The 19,252-nt window shown below is 35.3% G+C and overlaps 1 protein-coding gene across 1 annotated transcript in view; it reads left to right on the plus strand.

The window, feature by feature from the left end:
- PGAP1 (post-GPI attachment to proteins 1) overlaps positions 1-15,708 on the plus strand; it is a 36,330-nt gene extending 20,622 nt beyond the window's left edge. Inside the window, exons 11-27 of the mRNA XM_010007395.1 lie at positions 1,716-1,765; positions 3,000-3,051; positions 3,277-3,354; positions 4,735-4,810; positions 5,056-5,129; positions 5,211-5,262; positions 5,917-5,983; positions 6,837-6,945; positions 7,321-7,359; positions 8,446-8,539; positions 9,164-9,254; positions 9,468-9,665; positions 11,259-11,394; positions 12,539-12,589; positions 14,040-14,263; positions 14,607-14,711; positions 15,570-15,708. Coding sequence (XP_010005697.1) covers positions 1,716-1,765; positions 3,000-3,051; positions 3,277-3,354; positions 4,735-4,810; positions 5,056-5,129; positions 5,211-5,262; positions 5,917-5,983; positions 6,837-6,945; positions 7,321-7,359; positions 8,446-8,539; positions 9,164-9,254; positions 9,468-9,665; positions 11,259-11,394; positions 12,539-12,589; positions 14,040-14,263; positions 14,607-14,711; positions 15,570-15,708 — 1,635 coding nt within the window. The remainder of the gene's footprint in view (positions 1-1,715; positions 1,766-2,999; positions 3,052-3,276; positions 3,355-4,734; positions 4,811-5,055; positions 5,130-5,210; positions 5,263-5,916; positions 5,984-6,836; positions 6,946-7,320; positions 7,360-8,445; positions 8,540-9,163; positions 9,255-9,467; positions 9,666-11,258; positions 11,395-12,538; positions 12,590-14,039; positions 14,264-14,606; positions 14,712-15,569) is intronic.
- The last annotated feature ends 3,544 nt before the right edge of the window (positions 15,709-19,252 follow it).

The following is a 19,252-nucleotide window of genomic DNA, read 5'->3' on the forward strand; positions in this document are numbered from 1 at the left end:
TTTAAGGCCAGGTTGGATGAGGCTTGTGCAGCCTAGTCTAGTGTGAGGTGTCCCTGCTCATAGCAGGAAGGTTGGACCCTGATGATCTTTAAGGCCCCTTCCAACCTTAACCATTGGATGAGTCTATGTACTTTTTGTTTCAGCATGTTATGCTTAGTGTTCAAGGTCTGAAACTTTCCATGCCACCTGAACCTCTAATGTCTTATTTTTGGCTCTCTTATGGTTAGCCCCTGCATGCTTTCTTTAATTTAGTGCAGGTGTGTGTTGATGGCTTCAAGTGAAGTTATCTTTATTGCTGCCAGGATTCAGCTGTGCTTCTAATTTGGGACAGCTATTTATTGGTTTGCTTTCCCATAATAAACTTTCAGTGAGTCTGAAAGGCTACAGAGATCTTCCACTATGCAGTGGAAGTGAATACAAGCCAGATGATGAAACAGCAGCTTCTCATTTGTCTCCTCCTTTGAGAGGAGAGGTGATAATTCACATTTTTTGTGTTTTTAGCTCAAGACATGTAAATTCAGCCAAAATGTTTTTGAAATATTTTTTACAATATTTTTGAAAGGAATAAAATCTCATATCCTGGCAAACTGGAGATGGATAAATATTGTCACAATTATGTATTTCAGATGAATAGCAAGAAAATTGAGATGCTTTCCCATTCCATCCTGCCTTTCCATGCCAAAGAACAGGTTCATACCGTCTTTGTGAAAAAAGAGTGCATATTCTTGGTGCTTTTCTAATTGTCCTTCCCAATAGCACCTTTAATATATAAATATTTTTTGTTATTTGAGTTGTGCTTCAATTGAGTATCTTTTGCCATTGTTATAATATCTTTAAGGCAGGACTGGTACTGCTTGAGGAGGAGGAGGTACAGAACAGCATCCAAGATACTTGCATCATGGTGTTATTGCTTCAGAACACTTACAGTTTTGAGGAGGGAATCAGTAGAACATGAAAAATCTAAAGTATTCCTGTACTTCTTAGGATGGTACCTTGAGACATATCTTTTAGCTAAAAAAGTTTAAACTCTGATAAAATTGAGTTTTACATCTAATGTAAGGCAGGTATTTTAAGAGAAATGATGAAAGCTTTGTTGCTTAACCTTGTATTTGTTTTTAGACAATGTATTGATTCATAACTAGAAAAGATGGCAAATGGAAGTTATTTTAAATGGTTCCTAGAAATCCTCACCTTTCACTCTTCTGCTTTATCTTTCCATCCTTCTAATTGTAATTCTGAGATTATGATATCAGACTTTTAATGGTGGATATCACTTGCTGTTAACACAGAAGCCTGACTTCATTGAGAAATAAGAAAAAAAGGTTGTGGGTATCTTTCCATATAAATAATTGAGAAAATGTGAGAGAGACTATTTTTATCATCTTTGATTTTACACTTAAGGATTTGACATCCTGGTGACAGTTTGGTCACTAGTGTCAGCTGCTGCAGACACAAGTAGTAGAAAAGAGAGAGATGAAGATGAAAGTTTGATCCTCTTTGTTAGTATGTTAATTGCACTGAGGGTTCTACTATCAGAGGATTTTTAGAACAGTTCTGACATCTGGTAAACTGGAACAGTTAGCATATAAACATTTTGGAGAAGATTATTGGTATTAACTCCTGCATTGTTTGGAGTAAAGAATTGTTGTTTAAAACATGTTTATAAATACAGTCACACATAGGTAATGTACTATTTTATGCTATCAACTTTACAGGATACAAGTAGCTGGATTTATGGCTGTATGAACAGTAATTCATCAATGTGGTGAGTATAAACAGTTTCTGATCTTTATTCAAATGGGTCTTGTCAGACTACATTTGAATTTAAAGCATATAAAATCTCTTCCTCCTTAGGAAGGAAGACATGGGGAAGAGAAGTAAAATTCTTACTGTGAATATTCATGCTTTCTGTATCACCAAGAAAACGGGAAAGATTAGGTTTTCTCAAAACACATGAATGCAGAATAAAATAGGTGAACTTTTTCTTTAAGCTATTAGTTCTACCTTTGTAGCAGTGAAAAGCTGCTCCTGTTGCTCTCTTGTGGACACTACATGCTGTGCTGGGTTCCTAAACTGTGTGTTTTGTAGCATGTCTTTAGAATCCTAAGACAGAAGATATCAAATGTCACTCAAAGGCTTCAGAAGAGTGCATTGAAGCATTTCTTCTTGTTCCAAAATTGCTATTGTCATATGAAAAATATTTAGAAATGTGGTGATTATTTGAATCAGGTCATTACAATTGTTACAAAATGGATTTAAAACACTGGTTTATCTGACATTTGCAAAGCCGGATGTCACAAGTACTTTTTCTTGATCAAAGGAGAAGCTGGGTGTTGTTCCTTTGTGTAACCTTTGATCAGCATCAAGTACAGATTAGCCTAGTTCAAGACTGCTACCTAAAACCTTATCTAATAGTCGTGGGTTTGTTGTGAACTGTGTCCTGAGGTCATGCAATGCTATTTAGAGAACCAGAAGCATCCTAGTAATTAAAAAAATTCCTTTAAATGACTGAATGTGTTGCAGTTCAGTGTGTTCAGTTAACATAAATACCATTTTAGAACTACTGCAAGCTCTGCAGCAACTAACAAAATTTTTTGGTTTACATGGTATGTTTTAGATCTTCCCATGGAAAATTGGCACCTTTGATCTTCAAAAGATGCTAATAAAACTATGTTAATTCAATATCAGTGCGATTTCAGCTTATTAAAAGTATTCATTATGTGTTGGAAGTTGCATGGCTATTAACTGCTGGATGTTGTGTGTATGACAGAGCTTTGCTTAATTTGTTTTTGCAAAAAAAAAAAGAATTGAAGTCTCTGAAATTATTGTAGCTTGATGAATTACTATGGTAGCTAACTGCGGTAGACCCAAACTGGTTCTTAATTTAAAATCATGTGACTTCATTGAGAGGCAGAAAAGCTGGTATGTTAATCCACTGTCATAACATAGTGCCTGCATAATGAATATGTTAATCCTTTAATGTGAATGAATTTTTACAGCTTGAAAGCTACTGACTTATCCTGGAGAGCTGAGTTACTGCCAACCACCAAGGTAAGTATTGTACATGGCTTGTAGGAAGGAGAGGTGGTTGGTGGGGTAGCTGCATGTCATGGGAGAAGGATCTGTTCTATTCACAGTGTTGGAACATAAGAATTGTATTCCAGAGGAAGGGGTACAAGAGGCTGACATCTGGGAAGTGGCAAGCTAAGGGGTATGTTCAGCAATAGCTTTTCTTCTTCTTTCTTTATTTTTTGGTGGTGTTTCTTTTTCTTTTAGGTTGTAATACTGAAACTTGAGGACTATCCTTCTTTGTCCCACGTGGTCATTCAGGTACCACCTGCAGCTGGCAATAAGGTAAAAAAAAAAAGAAATGCAGAAATTGCTTGCTTAGTGTGATCATAGCTTTCAGATGCTATGATGGAAATATTATGTAAATTAAATACATTCTAAGTTAAGTTACTGTGAGAAACCACATACCTTCAAACCACAGTGAAGTGTAGGTAACTTCTGTAAGCTCAAAAACGTTTTCATCCGATAAAATATCTAACGCAAAGCATGAATACTACTTGAAACATACAAAGCAATAGTTCTCAAATGAGTTCTTAAGAGTTCTTGTGGGACATTCTAATGTTGTTCTTCCTTGTTTTTCTTGGTATTCTGTTTGCGTTCCTGAACTTTTATCTATTTGGACAGTCAGTTCTCTTATCCAGGGTATTGGAGAATGATGTAGGTAACTGAAGACACCACGTGAGTTCTAGAGGGCACAGTACAGATACCTCTGCAAGCTATGAGACTACAAATAAGGTGGTAAACTGAGTTGTGCAGAGTTTCCTAGTTCTGAATCTCAAAGATGAGTTGGGTATCTTTGCATCCAGGCTTCTCAGGATCCCAGTGAGAGGAACACTGGCAGTGAATCTAAGCAGACTTTGCTTATTACCTACCTGAGTCTGGTAGGCCTTTCTAGGTAGTCCTGAAACTGAACTTGAATTTAAAGTCAAAGTAGGTCTGACATTCCTTTTTGCAGCACAGATACAGTCTCTGCATCTATGGTATAGTAATTTGTAATTCAAGAAATTATTCAGAGATGAAGTGATTGTAATGCTAATCTATGAGTGTATCTTCAGATAGTTTTGACAGAGACAACTTGCAGTTAAATTAGTAGTATACAACATTCTGGATATGCAAAGACAGAAGACCTGCTAAGTTGCAGTCCAGTGATAAATCTTGGAAGCTTATTTTAGCAAGTAAAGAGGTGCTGGATTTAAAATCGGATGGAAAATAATTTTCAAGTGAACTAAATACTTTATTAGAGATGGTGCAACTCATACCTGCTGGATATTTATTTTTTATTTTTTTTTGCAAGATTAAACTTCAGGAGAAAAACCAAAGTTTCTTTTTGCTTAGGAAACTGTATCTGGAGTTTGGATAAATCACCCTCCTTTGCAACATCCCCTCCTTGTCCCCCAAAAAACATGTACCCAAGTCATTCCCAGCTATTTGAATAGCCTTTTGAAGGCTGTTGCAAATGGGTGAGAGCCAGAGTGGCCTGGAAAGTCAACTGAAGCTTCCCAAACTTGTACTGTGTGTCAGTTCCTATCAGTGGAGTGTAGAGAGGTGGCTTTTCAGTGTTGATGTCCTGTACTCTGCCTAAGTCTCTGAGTAGAATTTGGCAAGTGCAAAGACATTGTAATCTTGTGCTTGGTTTAGATCTGTATTTAATATCCTGAATTGCAGTATACTTTGAACTGTGAATTCTTCAAAGAGGACTCGAGAACAGTACAGCTTCCTGTAACACATCTTTTTTCATTTGGTAAGTATGATGTATTATTTTTGGAAAAAACCCAGAAAACTAATATTACTAACATTTGGAAAATAAATTTTCCACTGGGAGTTAGTTTTACTGAAGTTAATACTACTGTAGATAGTAATGAGTTAAAAAAATATGGGGGTTTTGGGTAGCACATATAGAAGCATATCAGTCTTCTGGAAAAAAAAAAAAGTAGTGAGTTCTCAAGTAATTTTATCTAATATGTGAAGATAATGCATCCTTTACAGGGCTTTCTTCAAGCAAAATTTTGTTAAATTCAACTGGCTTACTTTACAAAGTACAGCTCAAGCACTTCAACCAAGTAAGAATGCTACTGAATTTTTTTAAGCCAATATATCCACTGTTTGGAGAATGTGATTTCTTTTTTCTTTTAATGTTCTAGGTATATCAAGCCTTCAAAATCTATATAGAGAGCCACTGCCAGATACTCAAAGGTAAATATAAGTCTTCTGAAGTATAAATTTATAAAACAGAGCTGATGGAAACAAAAATTGTGCCATGCAAAGAGGACTTGATGGTACTGTTGTAATCTGCTCAAATGTCTCACTTTCCAGTTTTTATGAATAGTTCTAAGACAATGTGGAATTAGTACTTATGTCTGTTTTTCTCACTTCCCAGTAAAGGGAAGTTGAAGTGAATGCAGAATTCTGCATTATGTTGAGAGTGTTTCTCATGAATAGAACATTTGGCTGTGTTTTTATTTGGTAATTATGGGACTCAAATTTGAATGCTGAGCTACATTAGCTTAAACAGAATGGGATGCTAAAGTACTTTTTTTAAATAAAACAAAAAAAAGGGGATGGATTTATTAGCTTGAGGTTACAGCTTTGTACTGAAAACCAGAAGTTTTCTCATAACTATCCTGCCTTTAAATGTTCATGTCTCACTGTTTGTTCTGTAACAGTATGAGCTAAAAAAATTGTGTTGGATGTTAACTGCACTGATCTGCATTGCAATGTAGCTGCAGCAGAGTGACCCTGCATACTGATCTGGATGCCAGCCTTCTTTTAGCTGCATTTTAGTTTTTGGAGATGGTTGTCACATCCTCCTCAATTAAGTTTATGTTTTTAAAATCCCTTCTGTTTCAGAAAGAAAACCTAGTGTTTACAGACTTCATATACCCTGGTCACATGAAGACTCAATAATTGTAGCAAAGTAAGGACTTGAACAATTATAACTTAGTTCTTGATATGTTTGAAGAATATTTACATCCTGTTGTGGTAATATTTCTGATATAAAACAGCTTTTCTGGTCTTAAGTGTTTTGTGTCTGCCTCTTTTCCTCATTTATCTTTCTGCCCTTGTTGATGAAGTTGTTTTGAATTTTTATCCAAAAAAGAATTTCTACTAATTGCTTGTTTAATAGTTCTCACTCATTTCTCAAAAAAGGAAGTAGATTTGTTGGTCTGAAATTCTCAGTATAATCTTTGAGTTCCTCAAGAGTGGGAAACAGAGGCTGCTCTGGGTGCTGGCTTCTTCTCATGACACAGAATTTGAGTAACACAACAGTCTTAAGTTGCTTCAGCAGGATAATACTAATGAAATCAGATGTATATGGTTTGAAATATGTCATTCACTAATCACAGTGAAAAACCTGACTTTATTTTAGATAATTGGAAAGCTGTCTTCCTAGTTTATTTTAAGGATCATGATGATACTTCCTTATTTTTTCCCCCCGTATTTTCTAACAGTGAACTTGAAAGAAACTGAATTGAAAACCTGTCTGTGCCATTTTTGTCAATCAGTGTATTTACATGTCTGCAAAGCAGTGTCTGCACTAGTGCTATTTTCATTAGTACTGTGCCCCTTGGTAGTTCAAAGGAGAGTGCATTGAGAAGTTGTGTAGTTCTTTGTGAAAGGATAAACAAGTCCATTGTATTATTTCACTCATATCTTGTGTTAACACTTGGTGTACTAGCTCTGCTTTACATGCACTTGATGAAGATTAAGGAATGTTTGCTTTTTTTTAATTATAAGGACACCAATTAATGATTAAGTTGCTGTTTCAGAGTTCCATCTTTTACTGAAATTTCTGCAAAACTGCATATTGCTCAGCCTCAAAACAACAACAGGACTCCAGAGTTAAATATTTACTCTTCCTCAGACTGTCAGTATGAGGTGAGTAATATAAATTTGTTCTATAACTACTTTGCATTGTTGTATTATTTTGCATAATTTAGTTTTTTAAAACATGTAGCTAAATAATAAAAATAAATACGAAGCAAATCTAAAAGTGGTCTGTTTGACCTTTTTGTAAATGTAGTGCATGTTACAAGTATTTTGCAACAGCTGGAGTAATAGTGAAAATTGGACTGTCATTCCTAAGAAAAACTTGAAAGGATTTATTTTTTAAAAGTCAGTAGTAATCTGTTGTACATTTTAGTGATGAGATTGCTGTATAGTAATATTTAAGTTGGCTTCTTAAAAATAGAAGTACTTTGTATGTATGGTTTCTGCTGTATGAAATGATAAAATACTTGTGTTTTTATCAAGGTAATTCTGAAGACATCACTTTTACAGATTCTTGGGCAAGTAAGAAAATCTTCTAATAATAGATTATTTTTATGTTAGTAGCATCTACAGAAGTTTTCTTGTTCTCCCTTCCCTACTGTGACACTTCACATTCCTTGTTGATGCCAAGAGAAACACTCTTCATGATCATTGAAAACCTTGTCTTTTTGCAAGGCATCCTGTCCATGTAAATGTCAGGGCTCAGATGTCAGAGAAGTAAAAAAGGCATCCAGGTCTAAAGAGCTGTTGTAAATACTGAGCATTTGGCTTTGTTGTTACCTGAATATCTGTAAAGGGATGACACTATAGGTCACTTTCACTTTCTTGCCTGATGAGTCAGTAGTGTTAAAACTTGAAAATACATTTGGCATCAACTAAAAGTTAGGGGTGAAAGAAGTCTAAGTGAATCCATATGCTCCTTTTCAATAAAATTTTGTTGGTTATCAATGAGGAATACCTTTTGAGACTGGTATCGGTAAAAATAGACTAGCCATCTGTAGCTTTTTTGTTCTAAAACATAATTCAAAAGGACTTGAGTGTAGTGCTAGAATATTTCTAGTGAGTATCTCTATTTGAATATATGCATTTATATCAAAGATTTTTCATTTTCATTGCAGAAGAGTTTCTATGCTCTTAGTATATTAATCAGACTTCATGACTTGGGACAGCAGAAGTCAAGTAACACATACATTATATTGCTTCTGGAAATTCTCTGCCTAAAGCCTAAGTAACTACGTGTAGGCTTTGCTTGGAAAGTGTTCTGCTCTTAATGTCTCAGTTATTTTACTGAAATGCCATTCACATGCTGCTGTGTTCTGTTCATATTTCTCTTGACTGGAAAAAAACATTTGTTTATGATATGGTCATTTATCAAAACACATTTGGTTGGCTAGTTGTGAGAAAGCAGAGTCTTTTCCAAATATAACCTTAATTGCTAATGGTGGTTATCAAGTAGTTAGGCATCAAAATAAGAAACTACTTAAACATTTAAAGAAAGATTTTCCAATCACATTATCATGCTGGGTTAATGATTTTATTTGTCTGTATTTATTTAAAAATATTTTTATATAGAGAAATTAAAAGTTTACTTTTATCCTTGTCTTTCAGATAATAAGATTCCATGCTGGCACTCTTCCAGCCTATGTTGTTTCTAACATTCTTCTTACTTATGGAGGACAATTGAGCACATTGATATCAACAGGTAGCTTTTTAGAAAAATAGGGGCTTTTTCTGTCCAAGTGTTTTTAAAATAAATTACTTGTCAAGTGTACTGGTGAAAGACTAGCTAGTTGTGAATTTTTTAAGCTAAGTATTGCTGAACTTGTGCAAGAACTTGAGCCTGTTCTTTAGTTTCAGTTTTTCTTCATTGGTAGTTCTCCAAGCTTATGACATAGCAAAATATTCACTAACTATTTTATGCTATTGCACAATATTTTAGAATCAACATAAATTTACTTAAAAATACATGTAAAAGTTCAAAATATATTGTTAATATGCCAGAACACTTTCTTGCATGGAGATTTGCAGGCTGACTTCTAGATGTGTCTTCAGACAAAATGCATTTTTCTTTTAATTCAGGTGGTGTTTGTAACAAATTCTGTGATCTGTCTAGAAACTCTTGTGTCATCTTACCTTAGTATGACTGATCCTGCTAATAAGGACCTTGATGAAGTATGCTGACTTACACTACTGTTAAAAGACATAGTTATCTTGTTTTTAAGTAAACTTTCAAACCTTTGTCTAAATGTACTTTTTATTGTGAAACTTCTTTGTTAGAGTTCACAATGAAGTAATAACTATAGATTATTTCTGTTCTGAATTCTAGGCCAGTGTTCAGAATTTTCCCTTGAGCTAGTGAGGACAGCTAAACCATACAAAGTAGAACCTCTTATAAGCATTGTTGTGTTTCTGCAGGGGTGAGTTTGCACAACTGATTTATTTATCTACAACAGTTTCCAAAATAGAAGTTTCAGAACTGTTGTTGGGGAGGGATATTATTTTATCTGTAATCACTGTGAACACCTGACTGATTCTGTTTGAAAGGCTGTAGTGGGAGGAATAGCTGGTATGTATCTTGTGGTAATGACAATCAGAAGGGATAAGTAATTCTGCTTTCATGTTTCTGGCAGGTGTCACTGGTTCAGAGTGATCTGGGAATCACTGTCACTACCAGAGGTGGATGCTGCTGTGCTGAGTAGTCAGGATGCATGGTTCCCTCTTGTGTCCCTGATTCTATTTCTTTTTGGGACAGGCATTGCCTACTGGAGTGGAGTGTTTTTCTCTGCATCTCTGAAACTGTTAGCTTCTTTGTGGTTACGTCTGATTAGGTAAATCAACATCACACTCTATAATTATCCTTTTTTTCAGTGACTGTGACTCTGTCAACTTTTTCTGTTTGCTTCAACATGAATGCTTGGGCAGACTGAATTATTTTGTAGAGGTCATAGATTATTTTAGCCATCTGGGTTTGTCGGTGTTGTTAATGAAGTACGGGGATTGCCTTATTTCTTATTCCACATCTCCAAAAGGGAACATAAATGGCTTTCTTGTTTCCTTCACCAGCTGCTGTAAAGGTTTTTGATTTGTTTTTGAGGAAAGCTTACTGGGGAAAAAATTGAACTTTTTCAGCTGCTTTTCACTATCTCAAAAAAAGAAATGAAGATTTTTATAAAAGGGACTAAAAGCATTCAATCCATTCCTCATTAATGCAGTTTATCCAGTATGACAAAGAATGCCAACAGGTTTCTAAAACAAAAACTCCTTGGATGTCAATTTCAGGCTTAGACTTATGAATTTAATAGATCATGTCTAAGAATATGGTATGGTTTTGCTTGTAGTAATGATCCAAATATGAAAGTGAGTTTAAAAACAGCAAGGAAAATAAAGGTATTTTGGAAGACTAAATTAGTAAATTGGATAGCATCCTTAGCTATTTTAATAGTTTGACTGTTCTGACACTTGTAACAGTCCTCAACTAGACTTGAACCAATTCTCTGTGTTCCAGAAAGTTGTTTGGGATGCTCTTAACTCAGAAAATAGCTAATAAATGGACTTGTTTTTCCTCCTTAGCACTTATTCTGCCAAATAATTAATGTGGTGTCAGCTATTTCTTCTCTGCCGTCTTGCTTAGAAATTACAGTGGATGCTTCAGTATTAGTTTTAAGTGACAAGGTGATGAGGTTTGAAACTATTCTTACTAAATTTTTAAGGATTTTAGCTCAATTCATACTCTTTTCATCAAAGCTTTTGATTTCCTGCAAACCTTTAGAATGTCTTGGGCAGATCTGCTCCTACCATTTCTTATTAAAAAAACCCGGCATTCATTTTCTATAAATCTCTCTAAAGTAGATAGTAATCACTTGAGTTTTGCTCAGTGTTCTGCAATTATCTGATATGGCCATCACAGCAAAGAATTTGTCACTAGCTGTCAGTGGAATTCTTTGTTTTTGTCAACTAGCCTTCTTTTTGCCATTGTTTTCAGGACTTGTAGCAAAGGCTTTTAAAACAATATTTTTTGCTTTCCCCCCCCTTCCTGTTTTCAGTGTTTATTTTAAGATGGAATATCTTGTGAATATCCAAGAAGTACAGTACAGAAGTTCTATTTCACTTCCTCCTTATGACATTACCCTTGTAGGTGCGTTTGATAAGAAAGATGGCTTGTGTTTTGGTGGTGGTGGGTTTTTTTGTTTGTTTGTTTTTTGTTTTGTTTTTTTTTCAATGTAGCAGGTGGTATATATGTTAAAATCTGTCTAACTTTACTTTTCTAGTGTTCAACCAATACTCAGGAACAATTTATTCTTTTCAGTCATTCACAAAACAGAATAGTTCTTTGATCTTTGAAGTTTTGATGTTGTGCAAGAGTATAACAGTAGTTATGTTTTTGTTGTTTTTTGTGGGGTTTTTTTGTTGTTTTTTTTTAGACCGAATGTACTTCTAAAAGAAAACAAGTTGATTACACCCAGAAGACTCTGCGAGGTATTATCCCTTGCTTTGGTTAGCTGGACAACTTGTGGTGCATTTGCTCTACTCATTATTTATCTTCAATACTTGTTTAAGGTACTGAAAAGCTGAACATTTTGCATTCATAACAGAATTTCATATGCTTTGAATTAACCCCATGTTAAAAGGAGAAGTACAGATTACCATTTTTCATACTTAAGAGAAATGTTTTTATTAGCATACTTGAAATAGGTCTTTTTAAACTTATCAGATGCTTACAATCTCGTAATCTTTAAAATTATTGTGTTCTTTTGAGGATGCTTTTTCCAAAGAATGTGAATACACTGCAATATTGCATATAACTGTGACTTGCTACTTGTGGGTAGGTAATGTTATAAAATCAGAAACTAGTAACTCCCTTGAAGAGAAGCTTTAGCAAAGGCAGGACTTGTAATGTTCTGTCAAATATTTTTAATCTTTAAAGACTTTTCACAAATATCTTTCTTCCTTTTATTCTGTATGGCAGAATTAGGATAGTCTTACTGTAGACATACATCTGATCCCTTGACTACTGCCACAAAGTTCCATATTTAGTCCTTGGCACTTGGTTTCTATGGTCTTCCTTGCATCAGAGCATCTAACTTAACTGATTCACCCTATGCATTTGTAGCTGCTAAATCAGCTACTATACTTAGCTGCTAGGGGGGGAGCACTGGAGCATGCATCTGGGAGCTTACAGATGGTCTGAGGTAGGTAGGTGGCAGCTGAAAGCACAGCCTGAGAAACAGGTCTATCTCTGATTGTACTTCCTGTGAGGTAAGGTTATCTGTCCTGTCAAGGATGTTCCTATGCTGACATTACTCCCCCTTCTGCAGTAAATCTCTGACATGGGACTTTTCCTGTGTGGCCTGTTTCTGGATTTCTGCAGAAAGTGAAGTAGAACTGAATTAGGAGGAGGTAAGGAGTATGTGGATTTCCCAGTCTGTATCCTCTGTCAAGCACAGTGGAAGGGGAGGAAGCAGAGCAGCATGAATTTTCTCGCTGTGCTTGTAAATCCTTTCTTAAGGAAGCACTTTGGGTGTTGCTGATAAAAAAAGGCAGAGGGAGTTCTTGCTTTGCAGCTCCATTGGGGCCCTAGCATCATCTAGTTATAAAAAGGGTCAAAACTAATTAGCCCGACTATTTTTTTTTTTTTTTCTTGTACACTAGAGGTTTTTTGTGAAGAAAGGTTGCTGAAAAAGCTTGTCTGTCTGTCTTACAGGTTATAAAACTACATGTGGATGTAAGGGCAGAACAAAACATGCTTAATGGGGTAAGTCTGTTTCCCGCTTCTACTCAAAGTTGTGACCACAAATTATTTGGCAAACCTGTCCAGTGTGAGTTGTTATCATCTTGCTAGTGTTGGGTTGTGCTGCAAGGACGGGATGGCTGTAGTTTACCATGTGCATCGCGTGAGAGAAAAGCCGGGACATGAGTAGCCTCCTCTGCCACATGTGATTGTTGCCTTCACTGCTCAAGATCTCTGTGGTGTCCAAAGTTCATTTAAGAAAACTTAGTCTCTGAATACATACAGAATAATATTTTTTTTGTCTAAATTTGGGTATTTGTGCATGCCTTACCTAAAAATATAAAATTAATTTCTAGATAATAATCTAAGCTACAGGTAAATATTTTTGGGAACAAAGTAGCATGGGGGCAAGCTTGTTACAAAGAGAATGGTGAAACACTGAAACAGGTTCCCCAGAGAGGTGGTAGATACCCCCATGCTTGGAAACATCCAAGGGCAGGTTGGATAGGGCTCTGAACAACCTTGCTAGTTGAAGATGTCCCTGCTTCTTGGACAGGGATTGGAGTAGATGACCTTTAAGGGTCCCTTCCAACCCAAAATATTCTATGAGTCCATGATTTTTTTTCCAGATAGGCAGTTCAGGGTTTTTTTTAAGCCAGGATATGACAAATATGATTTATTAGATGGATGTGGACTGAGACTGCAATAAATTGCTAACTGTTTAAAAGGAGTGAAGCAGCCCTGGGTTTGATGCATCATGAACTTTGTTTTTTTCAGTTCCTTTAAGGTATAGGATATAAGATATAAGCATGTATGGATACAAATAGGTAATAACTACCTGTTCTTTTCTGCAAACAGACTTAAAAAAACACTCTGCCAGAAAAAGTTGTTGCCAGTTTTCTTTGGGTTTCTTTGAGTGTTTTTATATATTTTGTTTTTATATACTTAGTTTTAATACCTCCTTTTTTCATCTCCTATTTTTTTTTGTGTTGTTTAATTTTTGGAGGGCTTTTTCTGTCATTGGAAGTTAGCATCTGTCAACTCATTAGTTTATTTTTGTTTTTTCTCCTACAGCTTATGTTTTAGTCCTAGTTGCATTACTTCCTTTATCTATTTTCATGAATGATCACCTGTGATTTTCACCTGTGTGCTTTTATTACTCCTTTTATTCTGTTCTTCCTGCTTCCAGGAACTCAATTTCTTATCACTGCACTGGTGTCAGAGTATCTCCACTCTCCATTCATTCCTTCCAAAGACATATAAACTATTAGTGTAAGAGAAACTTCTGGTTAAATCTGGGTGCCTTAAAATTGAACTATAACTTTGCTTTTGATGGCTTTTTGAGAGAAAAATAGCAGATTTTCCTCTTCAATCAGAGCTGGTTTGTTACTGTTATGTTTTTCCCTCCTCCTTTCCCGACATGGGTTCTTACAAGCCTGTGGGTGGTCTTATGACTTTTGCCTTTTATTTTCAGGATTCAGACAGCTCAAAAGAAACTTCACAGAGCTCTACTATACATGCAGTCAAAAAGCAGAGTTCAATGGACAGTACCTCAGAAGCAATGCCATCTCTTTCCAAGAGTACAACAATTTCTGAAGCCATTAACAGTCTTAAGATGCATGTTACAGTTCTCAATTTATTCACATGGATTGTGCTGCTCAGCTTCCCATCTTTAATTTATTGGTTAAAAAATCTCAGGTAACGACTTAAATTGCCAGTAAGGTGGAAGAAAATAATATGAACTTCTGAAGATAGCACAAATGGCAAATGTTTGATTCTTCATATTGTTTGCTACCTTATAGTGTTAAAGACTTGTGGTGATTGTTTTTTCTATGCAATCTGCTTTATGTTATGGTGTAAGCAGTTGTTAAATTAATCAGTGATATGCTGAGGGAAGTAATGATTCAGAAAGGATTTAAAATCAGGCTGTTATGCCATGTACATTTTTTGTGTGTTGTCATTAGCACATGCTTGTTCAGAGCTTGGATTTTATTTGGTAGCTACTGTAGACGTAACAGGCATTTTTAACCATTTTTTGCAGGTACAATGTTAGACTTGATCCTGATCCATGTAGATCTACAGCTGTTATCCTTGTATGCATTTTAGAAATTCTCATGAATTCAAGTACTTCTGAAGTGAAATCAAGGTACTGGAGCCTAATCCCCAGTTTTTGCTTTCCTCCTTCTCTTTTGCTACTTCCACGTGTGTGGTAAAACTTAACTTTATGCTGCACAGACATGTAATTCTTTGATCTACATAGAGATTCATAAACTCATATGGTTAGATTGTAAAGACTGAGGAAAATGCACACAAATTACATTTAATTCACTCAAGTGGAGAAAATCACTGGCATTTACCACATGGAATTAAATAAAGTATTTGTTGTGTGAATAGCTGCATAACTACCTCTTTAGCTGTGACTTTCTCATTCACTCCTCATGGAATCCTTCCAAATGTTACAAAGCGTAATAGATGTAGTAATTGTTGTCAGAAAGTTACAAGGAAATGTGAATTCTAAACGATTATAGTTATGTTCTTGCATCCTCCCATATGAATACACTTGTGGAAATATAACTTGCTTTCTCCCTGATGAACAAGTTTTGAGTGCTTGGTTTTGCTGAGAAGTAGAACATTTCTTGGTCAGGTATAAAATTAGTCAGTGCTTCCTGAAAGACAGTGAATAACAACCAATGTAGTTTATTGTCCTGACTGGTATCTGTTAACTCAAATGACCTAAAACATTAAATCTTTCTTTGTCATAGAGAACTTATTTCTAAACTAATATAAGAATATTTAAAAGTTATATTTTAGTAGCCTTTTTGAATGACTGCTTTTGCTTATGCATCAATTGTTATTGCCCAATACACCTATTTGTTCTGTTTTAAAAATTAAACAATCCTTGAAATATGTAAATTATTTATCAAAAGAAAATGAAATCTGGTATTTGCTTACCTTCTGCATGTATGGCTATAAAAATGTCTTTTTTTTCTTTATATCCTTACAGTAAACTCTTGAAGATCACAGCCAAAGTTCCACTCCCTTTGTCAGTTGCAATGTTGGCTTTTGGACGATTGCATTTATACAAAGTACCACACTTTGTAACCTTTTCTCTTCTTCTACATGTGCTATGTTGTATTGTGTGATGTTCCTTAAACGTAGCAAGAACTGTGCAGCCTAGAAATGTAATGCTGGAGATGGGGCAAATTTCAAGAAAGACATGCCTAGATGAATGTCATCAGTAGTTTACATTTTGTAGGAAAAAGGTCAGAACTGTGAATACTTTATTAAATGTTCACTGTTCTGTTAATGTTGCTTTTCGAAGACTTTCAAAGTATTTATTTCCAGACTGTGAAAATTAAGTGAATTAACTGTGTGTGTAAGGACATGAATCATATTAGTGTAACCTCTCAATACTCTGTTTGCCTTGTAGACACTTTGGTATTTCACTGTACTTCTTTGGTGAAACAGACTTTTCTTACTTGCTATGCCATTCAGTGTGTGTGTTCTGAACTTGCATCTTCTGCAGGTCTGAATTATGCTGGTTAAAACTCAGTACATTTCAAGCACACTGTGACTATCACAAAAACTACACAGCCAAGTATACTTTTAATCATTTTATGCCACACTTAAAAGCTGCCACAGTTATGTCTAGAAAAACTAGAATGTTTAGAATAGATTATTTCTATCAAATAATTTGTTCAATCCATGTGAGTTGAGCATCTGTGAGATTATTGAAAGTCTGACACATTTTACTTTTTGTGAGAGTGAGAAAACAACAATATTCTGTGTAGCTTTCTATTCAGGAAGGATACCAGCAGATTCATAAACAATTTGCTATAATGTTGTTTTAAAACATTGCCAATTTTCTCTAGAATTTTGTCAGTTCTGAAATTACTCTCTGGACCTTGTCCATATGTAGAAGCTAGCAAATGTTGAGGTATGTTTTAGTTTAAAGTGCAGTTGCTGTACCACACTGTTTTCAAGTAGACAGGACAGGTTTTTTTCCTATTGTAATTGAAGAATCAAGTGTCTCATAAAACATGACCATGCAAGAAATTAATATGAAATAGTTACAGCATGGTTAATTCATGCCCTGTCATGCAGTGCTAACTTCCTCATGTGGACAAGCTCTTAGTAATAGTGGGAAATACTGACCATAATTGTTAGCTCTGTATAAAGTATTATCTTAGTGCCTAGATGCTACAGAGACTGCCATTTATAACAAAGCCTAAAATAGCTATGCGTAAGGTATTCTGTCCCCTGGGTATGTGTTTTGCCAACACAGGAAATCTCAGTAGCCATTAGGTTAAAATGATGTATTGATTCTGTGTAGAGATGAGCATACTACTGCTTCTGTTAGCTGTCTCCACTCAGTCCCAGATACCTGTTATCTTCATGTGGAAATACTAGACCAGTTCAGTCATCTTATATGAACAATAAGAGGAAATCTGCTACCCTCAGTCAATCAAGTATATTCTTGATATAGTAGTGCAGCCAACCTGACCCACTAATTTTATTGAATCTCATTAATCTTGCCTAAAGTGCCTCAGTTAGTTCTAGTGTGTCATTTGGATCAATTAATTTGAGCTGGCTGGAAAAATGTAATTCCACAGTGACTTTTCCAAAATGAAGGACATGTGAAGTAACCATGTGTTTTGTGCACTTATGTCCAAGTCAGCAGTTCAACTTACCAGTAAGTCATTAAAACTGCTTTAAGTGATTAAGACTATTGTAGTTAACCAAACCACTGTCACTGTAATAAGTAATCTATGTGCAGGTATTCTAGTCTTAAAGGTTAAATTATACTTAGTGTTAGTAAATCAGATATGTTATTTGAATAGATTATATCTTGATACTTTCTAATAAAAGGTATGCTACAGTATATGTTTATAAGAGAATTTGTGTGTCTAAATATACTTGTAGCTGAATCCACCAGCTGGATTAACCTAAAAATGGCTATTCAGACATAGAATAGAGAGGTTTTTCTACTTTCAAATAGCTGTGAATGAAAGATGGTGGCAGAACTGCACTGGGGATGGTAAAAGGCCATCTGTGGAATACGCAAGATCTGATTTCTGTGGAAGATAATTTTCCTTCACAGTCTTTTTTTGGTTTACTACTGTACTTGTGATTTTGTTGTTTGTTGTTTGTGTTTTGTTGTGATTTTTGTTGTTTTGATGTCTTAATGGGCTCTTTAGACATGAATCCCTTGTCGGAGCTGTTGGTGGAGTAAAATAATCATCAGAGTAGCGAGAGCAGTTTCTGCACGTGGTAGCTTTGATAACTTCCAAAATGTGCCACTCCATGAAATTTAGTGAATTACAGCACCATTATTTTAAATGAGTGATATTTTTAGAGCTGGGAATTCTACTGATAGTTATATCACTCTTCATGAAATGGGTTACAGAATCTTGCATAGATACTTACCTGATTTTCAGGTTGGAGGTAGGAATAATTCTGAATTGAAGATCCCAGAATTTATTACATCTGCCTTTTTCAGAGATGGTTTACCTTCACTGGGGGAAGGAGGGAGTGTCTTATACTTTGGATTTATACTTTGGATTTATATGCATTCTGTGTCATGTACTAGATGAAAACTGCTCTCAGAGATGTGCATGTGGACCCTGAAACTTCAGCTGTTTGGGAGAATAGATGTGTAATCCCTACTAGATTTTCTATAAAATCAGCAGAGGGGGATAGAATTAGAGTAAGTCCACAAAGCAGTTTATCCCATTCTAAGAGAGGATGAATTACCCTACTTGCCATTCAAAAAAATTCAAGATTTTATAACAGTCTAACCTTTTTTCAGGTAAGATACAATGATTGTTTGTTGTTAATGTTAGAGAAGAGGCTTCTGATATTTGAATCTCTAGTTCTGCCACTGTTGACAATTATTATCTCAGCAGAAACATAAGCTAACCCAAAAAAATACTTCTCATTGCTTGGATGAGTAAGTGTAAATATTACTGAAGTACCCTTCAGTATGAGTAGGCTGAATTTATAAAACAACTTTTGGAAAATGCATTGTAATGTCTCTTAGTACCTTTAACTGAACTAAATTCCGGTTTATTCTTCAAATTTTAGATTATCTACTTTGTGTGGGAGAAGAGCAAGACATAAATTACCTTGTAATCGACCAGACCTCTGCTCTATAATGGCAGATTTCTATTAACATGCAGAGACAAATTCCGCTACCTCATTTTTCAGAAGGTGAGGTATTAATTTTGCAAAACCACTGTTCTTCATCCATGTGAATGTTCACTGCATTTAGATGGAGATTATGCCACATAATCAAGCATTTAGGTTGAGATTAAGCCACTATTTTTTGGCTTGTGCCTTAGGATGCATTCAAAATAAGAACTATTTGTGTGGCATTTTCCTAATATCTTTTATAAGCTATCAGAAATTGAATAATCAATCAGAGTAAGAACCTAGAGTACCAAATGTCACTAATTTTAGGTACAGCATAAATGTACAGCAGAATCTTCCTTTGGCAGAGAGAGAAGCCTTTAGTGGCTTCTCTGCATCCTGAGTTGCTCTTGAAGTCTATAATATTTTCTGACTGGTATGACCAAACTTGTGTTCCTCAGTCTTATCAAGCCACAATCATAGTAGCTACACCTATAGCTAAGAGTTCATATAAGGAAAGGTGAGGAAAAACTGTTACCTCTAGCTGCAATTATGTAA

Source organism: Chaetura pelagica, unplaced genomic scaffold (assembly GCF_000747805.2).
Source record: "Chaetura pelagica isolate M959 unplaced genomic scaffold, ChaPel_1.0 scaffold21, whole genome shotgun sequence".
Lineage (NCBI taxonomy): Eukaryota > Metazoa > Chordata > Aves > Apodiformes > Apodidae > Chaetura > Chaetura pelagica.